General features: G+C 44.4%; 1 protein-coding gene across 1 annotated transcript in view; it reads left to right on the top strand.

Annotated features, from left to right (window-relative positions):
* Positions 1–19,482, top strand: part of tecta (tectorin alpha) — a 34,567-nt gene extending 15,085 nt beyond the window's left edge. Inside the window, exons 13-27 of the mRNA XM_008278371.1 lie at positions 1,363–1,985; positions 2,613–2,933; positions 3,054–3,270; positions 4,551–4,750; positions 5,813–6,193; positions 9,784–10,070; positions 10,859–11,139; positions 12,059–12,169; positions 12,783–12,985; positions 13,876–14,039; positions 14,129–14,377; positions 16,120–16,282; positions 16,364–16,448; positions 17,160–17,279; positions 19,379–19,482. Of these exons, the coding sequence (XP_008276593.1) occupies positions 1,363–1,985; positions 2,613–2,933; positions 3,054–3,270; positions 4,551–4,750; positions 5,813–6,193; positions 9,784–10,070; positions 10,859–11,139; positions 12,059–12,169; positions 12,783–12,985; positions 13,876–14,039; positions 14,129–14,377; positions 16,120–16,282; positions 16,364–16,448; positions 17,160–17,279; positions 19,379–19,482 (3,509 nt within the window). The remainder of the gene's footprint in view (positions 1–1,362; positions 1,986–2,612; positions 2,934–3,053; positions 3,271–4,550; positions 4,751–5,812; positions 6,194–9,783; positions 10,071–10,858; positions 11,140–12,058; positions 12,170–12,782; positions 12,986–13,875; positions 14,040–14,128; positions 14,378–16,119; positions 16,283–16,363; positions 16,449–17,159; positions 17,280–19,378) is intronic.
* Positions 19,483–21,358: the final 1,876 nt, after the last annotated feature.

Below are 21,358 nucleotides of genomic sequence, written 5' to 3'. Positions count from 1 at the left end.
CAGATTCTACCTATATATACAAACAACAGGAGAGACGACGCAAAGTTAAAGCTAGGGCAGGCGAATTTTTTTTTGTATAATTGGGCAGAAAATGCTACCTTTTGGCTTCAGACTTTTTAAAAAATCAAGCCTGTGACAGGAGATTCGACAGAGATAAGATAGTATAGCTCTATGCACATGGTGAGAACAGATTGTAGTGTTGCTGTGTGTTGGACGGAGGGAAGACGGAGGATTGAATTAATTTCTGAATAGATGAATATTGGCTTCTCGCTTGTCTATCTTTGGGTTTGAGAAATGTGGTGGGAGGGGCTTAGAACGGAGCAGGAAGAGCTGCAGGAGGTGAGCTGTGCATTATCAGATTCCTCTTCAGGATTTATGCCTTCTGCAGCTTTAATAACACACAGTAGCTCCTATCACTGCATGGAGAAGATGAAAAGGTTAAAAAAATAAAGTGAACCCGGGTATAAGCACATGTAAAGACACTGACATGATAGCTAATGCAAAGCATGTTGGTGAGATAAAACCAGCTTTGGATTTGGTGTGAGGAATATTTTATTTTACTTTATTCTACTTTTTTGTCGCTGTGGTAAATATACTATAACTATCATCTGCATTTTGATGTTGAATTTCTTTTACAGTCGTGACTCCCAAAGTCTCGCTCTCCTGCTTTTGCAGAACATTTTAAAAACACCAACTTCACAATTCCTGTAAAACTCAAGCTGACAGCCTCGCTATGATCTGAGAACCCTGTTTAATTGTTGCCAGAAAAATCTGATGTACTGACCTTCATCATGAGCAGTCAGTTTAACTTGTGATAGCATCAACAGCACAGGTTCAATTAGTAACACAGCTTTTATAAGCAATTATGTTATTGAAACCACATCTGCTGTGAAGAAGTTTCCAGCGTTCTCCTTCAGTTTCACCAGTATTTACCTCTGCTTTACTGCAAAACCACTTCTGTTTAGTCTTGTAGACCTGTAATCTGTCTCTGGAAGCTTCCTTCCACGCAGACAGCTGTAATCAGTTTGGATTCGCCCGGTAACTAGTTTCAAAATGTGCACTGAGACCTCTCAAACCACTAATTCAGCAAAGTTTCTGTCTTAGCTGAGTTTTCTTAAACTCAGGAGGCTCCCAACAGTTGAATTTTTGCAAACTGGCTCCACTGACTGCTTGCATTTGTTGTTGATGTTGGTCTTCTGAGGTACGCAGCTGAGCATGCTAATCTGTAGCTATACTTTGACAATAATAGGAAGGTACAGGAAACATGCAACATGAGGCTAGAGAGTGGATACTCCCATAAACGTGGTCAGTACAAGGTGTCTGCAGCAGCTCCTTGATTTGTCTTCTGCTCTCCTGTCTCAGCTCTTCCCTGCCCAGAGAACAGTCACTTTGACGAATGCACCAGCGCCTGCCCTCTGACCTGCTCCAACCTGGACGAGCCGGAGGAGCCGTGTCCTCTGGCGTGTCAGGAGGGCTGCCAGTGCGAGGACGGCTTCGCGCTGCGTGACGGACTGTGTGTGGCTCGCAGCGACTGTGGCTGCCTGAGCCACGGCCGCCAGCTGGCCACCAATCAGACTTTCTGGACGGACTGGGAGTGCCAGGAGCGCTGCTACTGCAACGGCTCCGACAACAGCGTGTACTGTCAGCTGGCGCCCTGTCACCCCGAGGAGTACTGCCAGGAGAGCGACGGCCTGTACTTCTGCCAGCCGCGCACTGAGGCCCTGTGTGTGGCTGCTGGTTACGGACATTTTCTGCCGTTCGGCGGCGTGCCGTTTGAGCTGCAGAGCTCCTGTACTCTCAGGTTGGCCACCACCAGCTGTGGGAGGGAGAACAGGGACCACGCGAGTGGCACCTTCCCTCAATTCAAACTGGCCGCTCGTAATGAGGAAAGAGACACGGGCCAGGCCATCTGGGTGAGGGGCTTTGTGTTGGAAGTCTATGAGTATGAAATTGAGGTGTCACGAAGCTACAAAAACACTGTCACGGTAAGTACGTGGTGAGGAAATGAATCACATTCCTTCTGTTTGAGAATACCTGAGATAACGCAGCTATCTTAACACAGATATTTTGTGTGTGACCTGTGAAGGTCGTAGTTGTTGCATTTGTGAGGACATGTTATTTCTAATCAAGCCGATAGAATAACCAGGCAGAGGGTGAATTCCTCTTTGATTGGCTTAAGGTGGATCTAATTTCAATGGGCATCTTTTATCAGGCTGGATTTGGCTCAGACGAAACCCCGACCCTGAGCGACATTTGGACCGGGTTCACAAACCGACTAAAAGATCTGAGGAGAAACAGAAATGACACACACTTGCACACACAGACGTCTGCACCCACCCACGCACACACACACTCTATCTCTGATTTTCTCTGCTTCGCGCCCTCTCTCACTTTTACAATTAGACTGAGAGGAATCGGCCGGCGCTCCGTCAGTCAGCCTTAGCGGTGTCCATTCATCCGTTCATCACCTGGGTTTCCCCACATACTTTGAAAACAAGTCAGTTGGATTAGAAACTCAAACTTGATGCGAGAAGTTTGCTTCTGTAGGAATGTGTTTGTGTCAGCCGGGATGTTATATGTGTCAAACATGAACCAGTTGTGTCTGCACTCAGGTGAATAAGGAGCGTCTGTACCTCCCTCTGAAGCTCGGCCCGGGGAAGGTCAACATCTTCACCTTGGGAATGCAGCTCATTCTGGAGACAGACTTTGGCCTGAAGGTGGCCTTTGACTGGAACACGCTCCTCCTGTTGACTTTGCCCCGCGACCTGTACAACACCTCGTGCGGCCTCTGCCAGGGCATGCCCTTATCCCCACCCACCCTCACCACCACCGACTGGGGCATGTCCTGGGCGGAGAGGGACACCTTCTGCCAGGTGGGCTGCGGAGACTCGTGCCCGCGCTGTGGCCTCGGGGAGAAAAGCGGCCTGAGCGACGCCCCTCTCATGGTGGCTGACGCCAACATGAACATCGGCGCCGACAACGGGGCCAACGAGGTCAACACGGGCATACGCTTCCACATCGGAGACGGACTGTATGTGTTTGTGGAGCCGGAGGCGGTGAGGCTGTGCGGGCTGATTGTGGATCGAGGAGGCGTGTTTGCTCGCTGCCACAGCAAGGTGGCGCCAGCGTTCTTTTACCAGAGCTGCCTGCAGGACACCTGTCTGGACCAGGGGGCTCAGGATACAATCTGTAACTGGCTGCAGGTTTACGCCAGCACCTGTCAGACCCAAGGAGTGCCCGTTACGGGCTGGAGGAGTGACTCGCCGTGTGGTGAGTGAACGTCTGGGTTCTAAACATGCTGTCGCTGTGAAGTGGACACAAGAGCTACCAAGGCAGGGTTTAGACACCTGCCTGCACGATGTCTGCCCCAACTCCAATATAATGTAAATGAAGTTCAATTTGTGGTTCTCACAGTCCTGAAAAGCTGCAGTAAGAGTCATTCCTAAATAACTGTTATTGTTGCTGTGAATAAACTGTCAACAGCCGTAATGTCTTCCACTGAAAGTACGTCCACTAACAATTAAGTATCAGAACTACCCAAAAATACAGGAACATTGTTTCTGACTCTTGTTGTCCTCCGTCAGTGCTGCGAGCACCACAAACCAAATGTCACAACCGTCTGAACCCCAAAACTCACCGCTTCTACCAAAACCACAACATTTATCAGAACAAAAAAACTGTAAAAACAAAAAGAATTCTCACATTTTCAATGTTAAGTAATCACGTGTTTACACTCATCAAAGTCTGCAAAAAAACAAGACATTCTGTGCCTTTCAACGTAACTGTGAAGCCATAAGTGAGCAACCTGCGGCCAGCAGTCACAGGACAACAATTCAGGGACTTTTTGGCTGAACTGGGCTGAACATGCAGGTTGGGTTCACATGGAGCGAGTAGAAGACCAATATGGAAACAGATTAGAGATGTAGAGACGTAGTAAAAAATCGTCACTATTTAGAGATTGTGTTTTTTTTTTCCAGTGTTGTTGACACCTGGCAGCACGTAAAATTTAATTAGCTGTGTAATAATATCTGTGCCAGACTGCACAGTTCTCTCTGCTTCTAGTCATGTGTTATTTAATATTTAGGTTAAAAATGAGCCCACAGTGAGGAAAACTACCCAGAACGTGTTTGGAGTTCAGGTAAAATTCTCAGGGGTTCACACTTTAGACTTTGCGTGGCTAAATACCACAACAAGTGTGATTTTCTATTTTGTTTGTGTATTCTTTAAGCAAATGAGATACAACATGTGAATTAGTGAGATTTGCAGGTGTTGATGGGGATGTTTTAGCTTATCTGTTTCCACTTAATTCTTTTTTTGAGCTCGGTTAACTAGCTTTAAGTCCCACACAATACCAGTATGAGGCAAACATCAGTCCATCGTTTTCCGTCTGAAAACGGAGCAAATGAGCAACATTTCTGACACTGAAGCCGTAAAACTGCATCAACTCTCATTCAGCAGCATCTACAAATGTTTACCCAGAACACTCAACACTTGTTCCTGCTGGAAAACTGCTTGCTAGCTAACCACTGTGCCAACCTGCCTGCTCCCAGTCCAGAGCTGTCCACCCAACAGCCACTACTCCAGCTGCATGTCGGTGTGCCCGCCCCAGTGCGCCCCCGCCCGCGGCCAGAGGGACTGCAGCCAGGACTGCGTGGAGGGCTGCCAGTGCGACCAGGGCTACGTGCTCAACGGCAAGAGCTGCATCCTGCCTCAGAACTGCGGCTGCTACACTGACGGCAAGTACTACGAGGTCAGTCCCGCATCCAGCCTCACACTGAGTCCACATCACGGCGGTAGCGAGGCGACGGCTGCCCCGGCTTTTCTTTATTAGGAGGTCAGCAGTGGTTCTCCATTAAACACCAGATCAGGTCACTGTGACAAAACTGTGTCAGGAAGCTTTTGTCTGAATTTCTTTATTTCTGTTTATCTCTTTCTCCTTTTTTCTGTTTCCTTCCCTCTTTGTTTTTTCTTTCTTTTATTTTAGTTCCTTTCTTTTCATCTGGTTCTGTTTGTTTCTGCCTTACTTCTCTTTTCTTTATCTCTTTCTTTATTCTTTCTTTCTCTTTTTCTTCTTTCTGTTTTCTGTTTATTTTTATCTTTCTTTTTCTTGCTGTGATGTTCCATCTTTATTTTATTCTTTGTTTTTTCATAGTTCCTTTCATTTTATCTCTTTCTTTCTGTTTCCTTCCACCTTGGCTTTTTCTTTATTTTTCTTTTGTTCCTTTCTTTTTACCTCCTTCTATTTGTCCATGTCTTTCTTTCTTTGCTTTTTCTTTATCTGTCTTTCTCTCTTTTTTCTTTCTTTCTTTCTTTCTCTCTCCATTGCTTTTTCTCTTTCTTCCATCTTTATTTCTTTCTTTCTAATTTTCTTTGGACACGTTTTGTGTAAAACCTTCACGACTGGGAATGTCTTTAAATCAGTTTTAACAAACCTCTGGCTCATTGAGCAGCAGGTGTTTTTCTGTGAAGTGTAGAAATGGTACGGAAGAATAAAAACAAACTTTTGTGATCAATAAATACAATTATTTACAACAAAAACTGCCTCTGCAGTGCCAGGAACTAGTGATTTTTATTATAGATCAGGCTCCATCAGTTTTCATAAAGTATATAAAAAATTCTTTAAGTCCAAACTAGTTGTAAAATTTGTTTGTTTTTTTTCACTTTCTCAAACTAAAGCTTAGGAAAATTGGATGTTTTTGCTTCAGAAATACACCTGTGTCTGTAGTCACAATACTTGTCTGTCAGCCAACTAATCCATCGATCAACTAATCCTTTCAGCTCTGATTTTAATCGATAACCTTCTTTATTTCAGCCCAAACAGCTGTTTTGGAACAGCGACTGCACCAAACGCTGCCAGTGCATCGGTCGTAACCTGATCCAGTGCGACCCGAGGCGCTGTAAGGCCGAGGAGGAGTGCGCTCTGCGCTACGGGGTCCGAGGCTGCTTCGCCCGGCGCTCCCAGCACTGCGTGGCATCGGGCGGCGGCGTCTTCAGGACGTTCGACGGCGCGTCGCTGAGGCTGCCGGCCTCCTGCTCCTTCGTCTTGTCCACAAACTGCCACAAGCTGCCCGACCTCTCCTTCCAGCTCATCGCTAACTTCGACAAGTGGAGCACGCCCAACCTCACCACCATCTCTCACGTCTACCTCTACATAAATGAGGAGAACATTCTCATCTCTGGCAGCACCGTCAAGGTGAGAGGAGGCTTCTGCTCTTGTTGGTAGCCAGATTTTGGAGAACTTTCTTTTCTGCTTTGCAATTACTGCAAATTAAATGACATTAGTCCTGAAAATGACCGGTGCTACAGTGGACGTTGTGGGAAACCAGCAATTTAAACATCCTTCGTTGTGCCCCTTTTCAGCAAATTAATGAAAGTCTGACATGTTCCCATTATATGCTGAACACATGACTTTATAACTCCTGCTTTTGGTTCTGTTCTAGGCTGTTTAGTGTCTGTAGCTTTATATACCGCTAAGCTGCTGCTGGCCCCGCCCCCTTCAGGAAGAAAACTCTACGTGATTGACAGCACAAGGCAAAACAACTCATTACATGGCAGCCGAGACTAACGTGACTGAGCATGTGAAACAGGACTTTCTATTCCGTCACGATCATTGCGTTTATCGGGCAGCGTTGTGGTTTTAAAAGAGTAGTTTAGCAGTACAGTGATGGGAAATGGTTCTAAAGTGACTGCTGGCCAACATCTAGTCTCGATGGGCAGCGTTTCTGTCCCTTTGTAATGCTCATTCTTTTGTCTGACAACAGAAACAGAAAAATATGTAACTGAGAACAGCTTTGTTGGGAATTCAGCTGTGTTAAAATACAGCACATGTTAGATAAAGAGCAGGAGAGAAGCCAACAGATGTAAACCACGGCTGAGTTTAGGTCACACTGAAGCACAACAGGCGAAATAAAAACACAGTAACTCACCCAGTCCTAGTTTACTGGTTTAAAATTGGTCTTAATTTATCATATCATCTCCCAGCGCTTAACATAGTGACATGAAGGCCATACGAGTTTAAACGGAGAACCCAACAATCCAAAGTTGCCTTTGGACTCCCTCTGAGCAAGCGGTCGGCAACGGTGGCAACGGGTTCAGTCCACCATCTTGGAATGTTCCTCAGCTTTACAGTTTCCACAGAGCTATGACCTGTGGGCTTACCATCATCGCTAATGGCACCATTAGCCACATTAGCTGCACAGCTCCAGTGCTAACCTTATGGATTTTCCCATCATTGTGGTGACATTGCCATGAATCATAAAAGCAGTCCACTGGATCTTTAGTTCCTCAGATGCTGGGAGTGCAGGAAGACTCCTGCAGCCAACAGCAGAACGTTTGGTGTGTTTTATTCATGTCTGAGACATTTTACAGTTTTCAGGAGCAGCTCTGGAAATAAACTGTGACGCAGCTGCTCATTCACAAAGAGACGTACCGGTTCCTCAGCTGGTACTCAGCAGCATGTAGACTAGTCGGCTATCTGAATGTAGAGAGGTTTGAGGAATGCCAGAAGAAAACATCTTTGCATCTTAGCAGCTTCTATTTTACGCCTCCAAGTCTTATAGCATCCACAAAATACAATATGGATTTACCATGTGGGGCCTTTAAATCGTTTTAGATGAGACCATGTGTTTGTCAGTTGGTTTATCCAGATGCTTGACTTGTTCAGTTGCACCTGGAGCATCATTTAATTCCCGTATGTGTTTCTAATGCTAATTCTCGAGCAGCTAGAGCATTTAGCAGCTTAAAAACATGCATATTTTCCCCAAGGAGCTGATAAAGACCGAAGCTTATTTCACTTTTTCAGACTCAGTTCCTCTACTTGTCTATTTCACTCTGCTGTGTGTTGTTGGGTATCCTGTGAGGCGTTGTGGTCATCGAGCTCTGGAATATCATGATGGGTCGTAGTGCCGGGATTAGAATCAGGCCCAAATCAAAGCCAGGAAAAGAGTGAATAGTTGTACGGAGATTAATCAGAGGGTCAAAAACATAAACCTAATGTTGATGTCACTTTGTGTCTGCAGGACGGACAGTTTGATAACTTGTTTGGCATATTGTATAGAAAGTGAGTGTGTACATGAGCGAAACCGTAATAATGCAGCTTTAAAGCATGCAGGAGCTTTTCATAATCATACCTGCTGGTGCTGTTATTGTTGGAGTTGACGATGAGGATTTTAAAGCCCAAACCAGAGAAACAAGTAATGAAAACACTTTCCGTCTACATAACCTCATCCTTCCAATTACGCACATCGTCACAAGCTAGTTATATGAACCATAAATGGCCATTCAAAGAAACAGAAATGATTTGTTTCACATTTAGAACTGGACATCAACATCCATCCATCATCCATACAGTCCTTTATCATCTGTAGGGGGTGCTGGAGCTTCTCCCTGCCGACTTATTGGTAGGTAGTGATGTGTTTTTTAAGGACAGCTGACAGACTGGCTTCTGTGTGTGTGAACCTAATACAGTCTATTACAATAAAGCTCAGCACTTTAGAAAGACACCAAAGTCCCGAGCCTGGACGATTAGCCTCCTGGTTTCAGCTCCTCTGGCGGTGTGACCCAGGAGAAAGCTTGATTCCTGGGGCTTAGATCTCGGCCTCATTGCTGATCTAAAGGGAGAAAAGAGGGCAATTAGAAAGTTAAGTGGAGTCATACATTAAGGTCAGTGAGTAGTGTCAGTTACACAGTAATATCGAGCTAAGATTGGCTAATATTAGAGACCATAAGTTACCATTTAAACCAGACCGGCCAAGGCTGTAACTGTAGAGCTGACGGGGGCACACTGAGGGTGCTTTGTGTTGCTTATTCACTTGTAAGAGCCAGATTGTGTTGTTTCCTCTATCAAATGTCACATCGTCTTGATTTTTGTGTTTATGTGGTCGAGTTACTTCCTGTCGGCTACATGCTGTCAAAGAGCCCTTTATAAAAAACAAACATCGAATTCAAAACTCCCTTTTTTTTCCTCCCTGAATACTTGAAAAAGTTCTTGCAATCCAATTTACCAATTACCTTGGCACTAATAGCCTATTAGAGCTACTCCAGGTCTGGCCTCGGTCCACATCATTTCACAGTAAGTGCTCTCACAGAGGTAGTTAATGACTCGCTGATTGCCTTAAACTCCAGCTTCCAATGAGCCCTAATCCTGCCTGATCTGTGTGAGCCATTCACCGCGACATTTTTCCGAGCTGCTTCGAGAGCCGTCGGCATCGGTTTTAAAACACTGGAGTGTAATAGGTACGAGACATCGCTTAAGAATGCGAAATCAGCTTACGCAGATGACACTCTAATTTTCATTCCTGTCCGAGGTGACTGAGTTTAAGCTTGAAGAGCACTAATGTGTTTTAAGTCCCAGCCAGTAAAAACAGAAATCTTGTGCATAGTACGATCAGGGTGTCTTTGTTTTATCAAATACTTCCTTCCACCTCATTTCAGTGACTGAAGCTGCTCATTAAAATCCACATTTAGACAGTTAATTCCATCCATGCTACAGGACATCACTATAATGCTGTTTTTTTCATATCCATCAAGGAAAAGCAACGATTTTACAGCTATTGGACTCCAAAAATGAGAGTTTAAAGCAAATTTAACAGCTCACGGGGGGCAAAAATCAAAGAAGCACACAGGAAAAAAAACACATCCAGTTGTATTCCACTCTGGTTCTGTCCTGTCAGAGCAGGACTTGATCCTTGAGCATAGAAATGTCTGAATGTGACTCCCTGAAAATGAATTTGCTTCGTAACTGTGTCACACATGTAAAGGTCTCTGCCCCCTTGTGTCTTCCAGGTCAACGGCACGCCGGTATCGGTGCCGTTTCTAACAGGCCTGATGACACGTCTGTCCACGTCCGAAGGTTTCATTGTCATCGACACGCCGCAGGACATCCAGGTCCGCTACAACCGCTTTAACACCCTGAGCATCACAATGGGTCAGCGGCTCCACAACAAGGTGTGTGGCCTTTGTGGGAATTTCAACGGGGACCCCAGTGACGACTACATCACCTCCAGGGGCAAGCCGGCTGTCAGCGCCCTGGAGCTGGCCCAGAGCTGGAAGACCAACGGTATGCAGAACAGGTAGGTGGAGGGCAGGAGCGCAGGCACGGAGGGATTCACTGTCACTTGTGGAAGAACAGGAAAGCTCACCTAATCATAGCAGTTTGCATTGACAGCGACTGTGTCTAATGTGAAGAACCAGCTGAGACTCAACACCCAACTCTGCAGCCGTCGCCCGCAAGCTCCATTCATCAACCACATTTCCAAGCAGCTGCTTTCTGCAAAAAGAACAAACCCACTGTACACCAGCTATCCACAATAAGATATGACTACATATTTCTTTCACTAGTCGTTTTGTTATCCCAGATGGGAGACCGTTAGGGACACAAGTTAAAAAAACATCACAAGTGCAACAACAAAATCTCTATTTTAACTTTTATATAGTTCATGCAAGGTTTTTATTTCGCCATCTGTACGGAAGGAGCGTGTGGGCTGCTTGATATTTACTAAAAATTACTGGATTAATCATTAATAGGACAGAATAGAGTTTCCGTTATTAGTCCCACATGGGGACATTTGTAACGTCACAGAAGCAAAGTGACGGTAAGAAAAGCAAGAAGAACACAATTATAAATGAAATAGGCGAGGCAAATACAACAGAAGACCACAAGAATACTAAGAACACCAACTTAAGAGTATTTCCACCCAACAGATGCGTGTTCCTCATTGTTCCTGACACTGGCTGGTCCAGTGTAGATAAAGAGCTGCACATGCGCTACTTGCAGGTGGAAGTAAAGGTGGCGCTGGCAGCCTGATCTGAGAACACATCATAACATATAAACTCTGACAGCTGGATGTTTCTCCTTTAGCTGCGACGAGACCCAATACGTGGCTTTGGCTCAGTCCTGCGACAACTCGGCCGTCCTGGCTCTGCAGGGCGAAGACGCCTGCCAGAAGCTGACCCAGCTGAAGGGCTTCTTCCAGCCGTGCCACGGCCTGCTGGACCCCCGGCCCTTCTACCAGTCCTGCTACCTGGACGGCTGCTACAACCACCGCAAGGCTCAGGTCTGCGGCTCGCTGGCGGCCTACGCCGAGGCCTGCCGCTCCATGGGCACCCTCACCACCAAGTGGATCACCCAGGAGAACTGCTGTAAGAGCACCGTGAGACACCAGCCAAACCAGCACACACACACACACACACACACACACACACACACACACAAGCCACCACGGTCACATTTTAAAGCTGCATTTAGCTAAAAAGTGGCTAAAATCATCGCCCACTTTAGCTCAGATGATCCATAACGCCATCTATGAGGCCCATTAGCATCACAATGGGCATTAGTAAGGCCAAAAAATACATAAAAACATAACACAAAACATTAAAACACCTAATTTTCGTTCTTTTATATTATCATTGTCTGCTTTTATGCAAAATGTGTTGCTAGTAGTAAAAAACTCCACAGGCCGTTATCATCCAACCCTGCAATTAAAGACCAAAACAGAGCAAAAAGAGGACTGTATATTAGACTTTCTTTCCTCAGGTAACCAGAAACAGGGTTCCAAACCAGTGCTAACGCTGCTGTGTGTCTGGTACATGTATAAAACAGGCAAAGTTTACAGCTTCATGACTCAGCGTTGTGTCTGCAGCTTGTGTTTGCTGCCTGCAAGTTGCCAGAAAAATCAGTCGTTGCCAGGTTATTTTGTCAGTAAACTAAATACTGGAAATAAACTGATGTGATTAATAATTTAATTCAGGTTTGTTCAAATACATGTTTATATGTTGCTGTCTGCTGGTGTTGCCATTCTGACTTTAACAGATCTGCTTAAATGATTGGATCTCGGTGAGTTTCATTCACAACTATTACGGATTCATAATCATTTCATTCATTTGATTGTCAGGTTTCCTTTATTTGAGCTCTCAGCATCGTAGTTAAATTACATTTTATTGCATTTTCCAACCTCGAAGCACCGACTCAACCAAAGTGAGACAAGAAATGTGACTCTGGCCGGTCAGACTGTGTGTGTTTGTGTTTGACAGCTAACATTGTGTGTGGACGTGTCTTTAGCAGAATGGATCTACGACCCCTGTGCAGGAGAGATCTGCACAAACTTCACCTGTGAGCTGGAGAACGGAGGCGACCTGTGCGGCTGTCCCGAGCTGCCCACCAGCACCGGAGGTCAGAGCTTCACCCACCTCCAGCTTTAACCTCTGCTCCGTCCGCTGGGCTGAAACTGTCTCTGCAGCATTTTACAGAGAAATACTCAAGTTTTCAGCGGCTTGTGTAGCTGCAGTAAAAATAGCTTCTCTGCAGCCGTCTTGCCGTTTTAACTAATCACAAGTGCAAAATTATAACAGGCAATTTAAACCACTGAAAAATTCTCTTCTAATTTCGCTTTTTTTTTTTTTTGATATCACTAAATTAGAGCCGATATTATCAGCTGATATTGGCCTGTCACGGTTGTATATGTCGTCTGATAGGCGCCGATGTGAGGCGAAGGTTTATGTTTGAATAGAATTGAACAGAATGCGACTAAAGATGCTCAGTATAGTTTCAAAATGGCCATAATTCAGTTTGTGAAGCACCTCACTGCAAAGTTAATAAAGTTTTATGTTGTTGTTCCCTCGGTATGGCATTGGCCCCACATGTCCAGTATCAGTCGGGTATACATCTGCAGCGCCGTAATCCCTGCTTCAAATCCAACCAGGAAACTGTAACGTAAAGTGAAACCGCCGCCTCAGAAACATACAAGCGCACGTAGTAAGTGTTGAAATCTGACTCTGTCTGGCAGGCGACGACGACATCATCCAGGCGGAGGTGACCTGTAAACATGCCCTGATGGAGGTTTCCATCTCCAAATGCAAACTCTTCCAGCTGGGCTTCGAACGAGAAGACGTCCGGATCAACGACGAGCGCTGCGCCGGCATCGAGGGAGAGGACTTCATCTCCTTCCACATCAACAACACCAAGGGACACTGCGGCTCCATCGTACAGGTCAGTTTGCATTCATTCCTACGTTATGCACGTTTTAATCACGGTGTACCTTTACCCTTAAACATATCCTGTTTTATCGTCCGTTTTACTCTGAACGGGATCAAAACTTACCAAACTAATGTCATGCTGTATTCAAAAAGTTTTGAGCCTAGTGACTGAGACAATAAATGTCTGAGGAAATGATTACTGAAGTGACAAATCAAGTGAGAAGTAGGGCAATAAAACTTCTTTCTGCAGCCGGTGGAGTCGCCCCCTGCTGGCTGTTAGAAAGAATGCAGATTTAACTTCACTTTCAGAGTCAGAGGCTTCATCCATCTTTTATTTACTGTTGATGCTTCAAGCACCTCTAAAGTTCAGTGTTTCAAATGTTGTCTGCTTGTTCGGTCCCGACATCAAACAGAATTGTTAGTCGTATTATTTAGAGTTGTTTGAAGCTGTGCAGAACCTTGTTATCAAAAACTCTGCTAACATCCAGCAGCAGCAGCAGCCTTGTAGCCACAGATGGGTCAAAGAAACACTCAACTAGCTGGTGTTTGCCAAGAATTTCTTCAAACACTCTGTGGCGTTTGCATCTCTGTCTGTGTACAGAATAAACAGAAGCTTTGGTGGAATATTTTGACAAAGTCAAGCTGCCTGTTTCCCCTTTGCTTGAACCTCTTTATGCTAAGCTAAGCTAACTTTGCACAAATTTCAGCTTTTCTTTTTGTGTATTGTGTTACCGAATTACCTTAAATGTGGGCATGCTTCACACCTGTTGCTATTCTTTATGCTAAGCTAGGCTAACTTCGACTACATCAGTCGAGAGATTTCACGGTTTCACGAAGCCGACAAACAGCCATCAAAAGTGAATTATCAGAAAATATATAGATAAATCTTCGTCTCTCTGACAGTCGAACGGCACCCACATCATGTACAAGAACACTGTGTGGATAGAGAGCGTGAACAACACCGGCAACGTCATCACCAGAGACAAAACCATCAACGTGGAGTTTTCCTGCGCTTACGAGCTCGACCTGAAGATCTCGCTGGAGACTGTCCTCAAACCCATGCTCAGGTCAGACGCAGCACGCCTCTGTAGAAACCATTAACTCCACACAGGACTCGTTACTGGTGCAGTGCTGACCGTTGTCCTCCCTCCTCCAGCGTGATAAACCTCACCTTACCGACCCAGGAGGGAAACTTCATCACCAAGATGGCTCTGTACAAGAACTCCTCGTACCGCCATCCGTACAGGGAGGGCGAGGTGGTGCTCAGCACCCGGGACGTCCTCTTCGTCGGCGTCTTTGTGGAAGGAGCTGACGAAAACCAGCTCATCCTCATTGTAAATATGTGCTGGGCCACGCCGTCCCGCTACAGCAGCGACCGACTCCGATATATCATCATAGAGCGAGGGTAAGACCGAAGGACCCAAACACACACTGTAGGGCTGAGCATGCCGAACGCTGGTGCTGAACTGGAATCGTAATTCATCCTTTGCTGTTCCCTACATGCTCAACTGGTTCCCTTAAAGGTGTCTCAAGGTAAAATGAGGGGTCATTAGATGACATGGGAATGGAAAGAAAACAGAATTATTAGATGAATGAAGTCATTGGTTTTATAATAACTTGTCAAATTTAGCAATCTGCTTTGAACGGCATGTTATCTCTTTAAAAAATGACCATAACGACATAATTTATCAGAGCCGTAAAAACAGAACGAATCAGGAGAAGATGGCTTTGTGACGGTCTGGATCCTGTGTGGCGTAACGTACCACGCCGTCGTAACACTTCACCATTACATTTCTCATTTAAAAACTCCCCAAAGCAAACCACTTGCACTCTTTGACACACCGGAGAGACTGTTTTCAGTTGAACTGCAGGCTGTGTTTACACGGATCCTGTAGGAGACAAACATGGAGAGACATTTTTAAAAATGTCAGCAGCAAAACATCTACATAATGTAGAGTTTCATGTCTTCCAGTATTGATAACAGCACTTTAATATCTTTATTTTTTAATGATTTGTCGCTCTATGACTGTACTGCCTCTGGCCAACAACTACTTGGAGTTCAGAGGGTTAAACCTGCAGGACAGAACCTTTGTCTCCCCCTGCTGGCAGTGGCAGTAATTACATCAATCCCGCTGATATGTGTTTCTAAAATATGTCTCGCTACTTTGGTTTTTAGATTGTAATGTTTCCTCTGAAGTCCTAAAAACCTATCTTAAAAATGTCATGAGAGGCTTTTGAGAGTAAAAAAAAATATCTAAAGTAAATCTAAAACACAGTAAAGTTTGACGAATCCTTCCTGAATCCACTGTAAGTCGTTTAGTTTGACTATCTGGTGCCATAAACTGTCATTTTAGTGCCATAGACCTGACAGGGGCAGAGACAAACATCTATATGACAAAGCTTTGCACTGTGAGCTGTGGGATGGTCGTAAAACGTAGCGTACGTGCCAAAGACGAAACCTTTTACCCGGTGTGGGAGTGTTTATGGCACTGGGTTGTCCATATGGAGGACCGGGCTTTCAGGCACTAAAGGAAAGTGAAGCCATGAATGTTTTATTGCTTTCTTTAAATCTATTTTTGCAGTTTTTAATATCTATATATAAACGGTAAGTGAGTCACTGTTTGAGTGACCCAGAGCATCACTGGAACTATGAAACGCATTTAGAGTGACAAAATCTAACATTTAATCTCTGATTTTTTTTACTTCTACGTCATCAGTAGATGTCACTGCGTCAAACAGACACTCTCTTCTTTTCGTATTATACGCAGAGTACATTTTGTGACTAAAATAGACATTTAAACTGAAGAAATATGAGCGTAGCACCGCTCACAAGACACATCATGGCTTTGTTTCTATTTCTGAGAAGCCTGACATACTTTTATATGTGGCCTCCTGTTGTGAGACATGTTAATCATGAGAGTTAAAACAGAGCAAAACAGCAAAGAAGTTCAAGTAAACCACTGTATCTGGAGGTATTATTTGACTGCATTTTAATAGCACTGATTAATAGTAGGTCAAAAAAAGCCAAACTGCTGTATTTTTAATGATATACCTGAAAGTAGCAGCACCTGCTTTCTGCTAAATGAAGAGAAGCTGGTGACTGACGGGACGTCCAAAAGCCTCCTGTAACCACAGTCTGGTCCTCAGGTGCCCAAACATCAAGGACAACACCATCGGCATGGCGGAGAACGGCGTCTCGCTCACCTGTCGCTTCCACGTCACCGTCTTCAAGTTCATCGGGGATTACGACGAGGTCCACCTGCACTGCGACGTCTCGCTGTGCGACTCCGAAACGAACGCCTGCAAAGTGGTGAGACGTCGAGGAAAAAACCTTCAGACTGATAGAAAGCGCTCTGCTGTGTATTGATGTGTTAATGTTCTGTACGTCCAGAACTGTCCACACAAGAGGAGGATGTACTCGGAGGACGGCGACCACAAAGAGCACATACTGTCTGTGGGGCCGATAAGACGGAGAGGTGAGCCCAGTCTCCAGCTCGTTTCAGGACTTCACTTCCTCCTGGTTTGTTGTTTCCACTGTGGTTAACGCATGGAACAGGCAGGAAGAGGTTCCAGGACAAACAAGTCACCAGAAATAATACGAAATGATCCGAAATGTGTCAAAACAACTCGATCTGTCTGATTAATCAACCCGCTGGCAGGTTTAAAAGCACCTTGTCTTCAAAATATCACCAAAATGACGCCGTTTATCAGAACCAGAAACTGTAAAAGTAGAAAAAATACCAGAATCCAAGCGGTTATGTGTGAACTGGATTGAACTGCAGGCTGTGTTTACCAGTTGATCATCTTTTATCTGTTTATCTGTTGCATGTAGAGGGAGTACTGGTAACCCTTATGGACACATGGAAAAATGTTTTATGTGATGATTCCAAGATTTTTCCATTTTTACAAGATGAACACTCAAAGAAATCCCACTTTCGTTTTTTCCTCCCTTTTTTTTTTATGACTTATGGCATTCTAGCTGTGTAATACTTCACAGAAGACACCACTGAGCTCTTTCTACTTCTAGCCATGGCTGTCAGGTTTCTGAACAAGTGCAGGACTTTAGATTAAACATAACAGGAGCAAGAACATGTCCAGGAACTGTCGGAAAGTCCTCAAGAACCCGACATCCACCGGGCATGAATAATCCCATCCAGAAACTTTTCTGACCTCTGATGTCTCCTCAGAGTCCGACTGGTGCGAGGACAACAACGGAGGCTGTGAGCAAATCTGCACCAGTAAAGGCACTGGGCCCATCTGCAGCTGCGTGACTGGGATGCTGCAACGAGATGGAAAAAGCTGCCGGAGTGAGAACCACACGCACATAAACACTGATTATACACATGCTGCACGAGTGGTTTGAAGGGTGTTTCAGTGGAATCCAGAGCAGAAGACCAGCCTTCCAGACTCCTTTGGTTCTGTCAGGCTGGTTTAGAAAAGCTGGAGCACGTTTTCTCATTTGAGCACTTTAAATAAACCTGATGTTGTTTTAATCATTGTCTGTGTGCTAGAAGTGAAAGTGCAGCATCGTAAACTAATTAAGAAATAAACAGCGTCCACAAAAAAATATCTCTTTATGGAAGTATTATGAGGCTTTACAGTCAGTTTGAGGAATATTAAAGCTGGATTTTAACCACAGTGAATAACCCGACTGATAGAGGATGTGGGTTCCTGGAAGTGCATCCTTCCAGCTGCTCTGAGACGAGCTGCAGATCTCATCATTTTGACATATTCTTGGTAAAAACCAGCAATGCAGGTGGACAGCTGATGCAGGTTTGCACGTCATGCTAACACTGTGATCGTCAACAATGTGCTTTAAAACGCTGGTGGTGCCGTCATTCTGCAACCACTTCGGTTTGATCCATAAACATTTCATCCTTCATGCACATATTGCTTGTTTACCATGTGCTGCTGTGTGCGTGAATTCTTGCCATCGCCTCGTTTTTACGCTCTACAGCTCGTCTTATGAAACAGGCCTCTGCAGGCCGAGCGTCTCCGTTTGTTGGCTAAACAGTATCTGATGCACGACGGCGACTTTACGAACAAGAACCCGCCACCTGCGTCATCACTCGGGACCTGGGTGGCGAACTCGACTTTGATAGGGATGTGATAAACAAATTAGCTAAACAGCCTTTGCGGTTTCCATCAGTGTCGTGTTTGTGCTGCTTCTTGGCCTCCTGCTGCAGCGCTGGCTTTGTAAGGAGAGCCAGATGATGTAATGAGAGCCTGGAGCAGCGTGAACACCGTGTTTACTGGGTTACAATGACGGCTGATGACTAGCAGTGAAGTTAGCATATTTTCTCTATTTGCTGTCACTGAAAAGTGGATTAAACGAATGACACAAGCAGATCCGTCTCTTCTGGGGGGTTGTTAGCGTTAAAAGAAAAGGATTCATCATCACCACGACACAGAGTTAATTCATGTTAGTCAGTCAATGAATCATGCTGCAGCTTTGACAAACTTAATAAAAGTCCCAGTGAGTGACCTGACTTACATTACCTGCATACACTGTGTGTTACTGAAGGTTTTATACATGAGTAATTACATGTGAATTCAAAATTATAAGCAATATTGCAAAAGTAAAGACTGAGAAACAAATGAAGAATCTTTTTTTTGTTGTTTTCTTGAGATAATATCAGTCAAACTGAAGTTTGGGTTAGGGGATGTGACTCAGTAGAAATGAAAAAAAGTAGAGATAACTTGAGTTTGATTGACGTTGTCTCAGGTAGACGATGGAAGAGTTGGTTTCCTGAAGGTTTGTGAAGACGAAGTTATCTGTTTTTGCAAATGAGCTCTTCAAATGCATTCACTCGTGCATAGAAATGAACAAAACTGTAATAAAAATTACATTTTCTTCTGCCTTGTTTTTAACTTGTCTTCTGCTTTTTTTTTAAAAAGTACTTTTTAAGCTATTTTATTGTGTTTTTCTCACCACCTGTGTGCATGTTAAAGAAGCACCATTTATAGCTGAAATACACCACAGCTAGGTTTGGATAAAATAAAAAAATTAAATTAAAAAATCTGATAAAGGAGCAATCGTGTCTGAAACTGTAAAAAAAAAAAAAAAAGGTAAAACCTGTAAACATACAACTGTGCAGTCGCTTGCAGGACTTTTTAATTTAAATATAGTTTGCATTCAGAATTTATTAGTTCTGTCTTCAAATGTTTAATTTAAAAATGTAGTTTATGTGTTTATTTGAGCAAAAATAAAAGAAAAAAATAAGAAAATTGATAAAGTAGAAACACAAACTGCAGCTTAAGAGTCGTATTGGTGAAAATATTTTTGCAATAAAAACATCCGTACAGAGACATGATAATAAAAAATGAAAGAATAATGCAACTGAACATAAAAAGCTATTCAGAAAAATCAAAAAGGAAATTATTTTGTCTTTCCTTCTGTCCTCAGCGGTGAGCTCCAGCTGCAGCCTCACTCCAGCGGTTCCTCTGCTGAGCGTCGCCGCCGTCGTCTCCTGGTTCCTGGCTCGTGCTCACGTTCTCCTCGTCTCCTAACACCCTGCGAGCTGAAGGACGGCGACGCGTGACTAAACAAAAAAAAAAAGACTTGAAGATGCACAAAGTATCGGCGTTGATTAGCCAGTAGATCAGCTGCGTTCCAGGCAGAGAATCGACACAATACACTGTACATTGACAAATTTCTGAACCCAGATATCACTGATACAGCTGAAGGTAAGTCAGCTCTCTAGACGTGAGGACGGTCGGCCGTGTTTCACCACTTTGTGTCACCATTCACCTCCATCTCACTGTGACTGTCACTCATTTAAAGACACTATTTGTAGAGTTTCTCTCTTTTTCTACATGATTCTGGTGCGTTTTCTGACTGTATTACTGACTCCACCAGCAGATGGCGCCACACTGAAGGTAAACCACTAATGATGATTGATGAATCCTTGTAATTAACATAATTGCAAGGAATCAGGGTGACAATCAGTATGATCAGAGGCTGCTGAATTTACAGCTTCTGCCCTCATTGACTGATCAACTGTGGGATCTCAAAATTAGAGGACGCCTCGAGTAAACTCATGAAGCAAACTAATCTTTTTTCACTAGCAGTTTCATAGTTAGCTCCTCCATCGTTAGGATTTCATTCATTGTATGTGTTGCTAAAGTTGTTGGATGAAAGCTTGAGGAAACATAAACAGTACATATGATCCGAGGTGCTGTGCTTATTAAGTAGAAGGAAACTGGACTGGTTTTTATTTTGGTTCTTGAAGTCATTTAACATTCATCTAAGAAGCTTCATCGGGTCTCAGTGACTGGTGGAGAGTCCTGCATGTTCATTTCAGGCTTTCTGTGGGTTCACCACAAACTTGTCAACAACCTAAAACTCAGTTGAATCGTTACCGACCCAAACGGCGGTGAATCTGCTCGGTGGAGGGATGTCGGGACCGTAGCTTAGCATAGACGGCTTCTCTGGTTCAAACTATTCGGCTTCTCTGTCCAGATGTGGACATTCTGGACATCCTCAAAGGAGCGTCCCTGTTCCTTCAGATTGCTAAGTCTTGCCTTTAGGAGCTGGATCTCCTGCGTCTCCCCTCTGTACAGGGCTGTGAAGTCCTCGCTGCATCCGACTGCTCAGCTTTAGGCTCAGCTTTGGGTTTTTCCTGAACATGAACCAGTTTTGGTCTCAGAGTGATGCTGGGTCTGAGGTGTACGTGGATGTTGGACAAACACTACATTTCTTAAGACTCCAGCTACATCTCGTCTCTCCTGATCTTCTTTTTTTCTTCCCTGTTCAGTATTGTGCTGTTTCGTTGTGACAGTCTGGTGCTTTACATTTCTGATGACCCCCCTCAGCTCATGTATGAAAACCAAAGAGCAGGTGTTGGTTTGTGTGCAGGTTTCTGGTAAACCTCGCTGTTCTGGCTTCCAGGAACCAAAGACAAGACCAGTTGCCTCCTATTTAAGATTTTATGAACCAAACAGTTGATTGATTCGTTCAGGAAGTCAATCAGCAGATCAAGTGATGATGAAAATAATTACGCTCCAACGCAGCAAACCTTTACATATCCTCCACTCAGGATGTGCAGTCCATCCCTGTGGACACTATCCGAGCGTCCTCACTAGCTTGCCATGATATTGTTGGTATGACAATCCGTATACTGCTGGATTCAACTCGTGGAGGAGCTTGTAAACACCAGTGCTGATTGGCTGACCCTGCCAGTCAACGTCTTGCACGTAATCATGGTGCTTGGATCTCCCGGTCCGATGCTTTATGGACTCTCCTTATCATTTTGTCGTGCAGAAGAAAGGCTTCTATGTAAAGTTGTGACAGTCAGCTTGAGAACGCAGGAAAAGGTGAAGCTACTCTATCTGACATGCGAACATAAATTTTCTTTAGAACGTGGCGAAACTGAACGGATTGCGT

The sequence above is a fragment of the Stegastes partitus genome, unplaced genomic scaffold (genome assembly GCF_000690725.1).
Source record: "Stegastes partitus isolate 25-593 unplaced genomic scaffold, Stegastes_partitus-1.0.2 Scaffold121, whole genome shotgun sequence".
Lineage (NCBI taxonomy): Eukaryota > Metazoa > Chordata > Actinopteri > Pomacentridae > Stegastes > Stegastes partitus.
The sequence above is the reverse complement of the archived record's forward strand: the minus strand, read 5'-3'. Positions and strand labels throughout refer to the sequence as shown.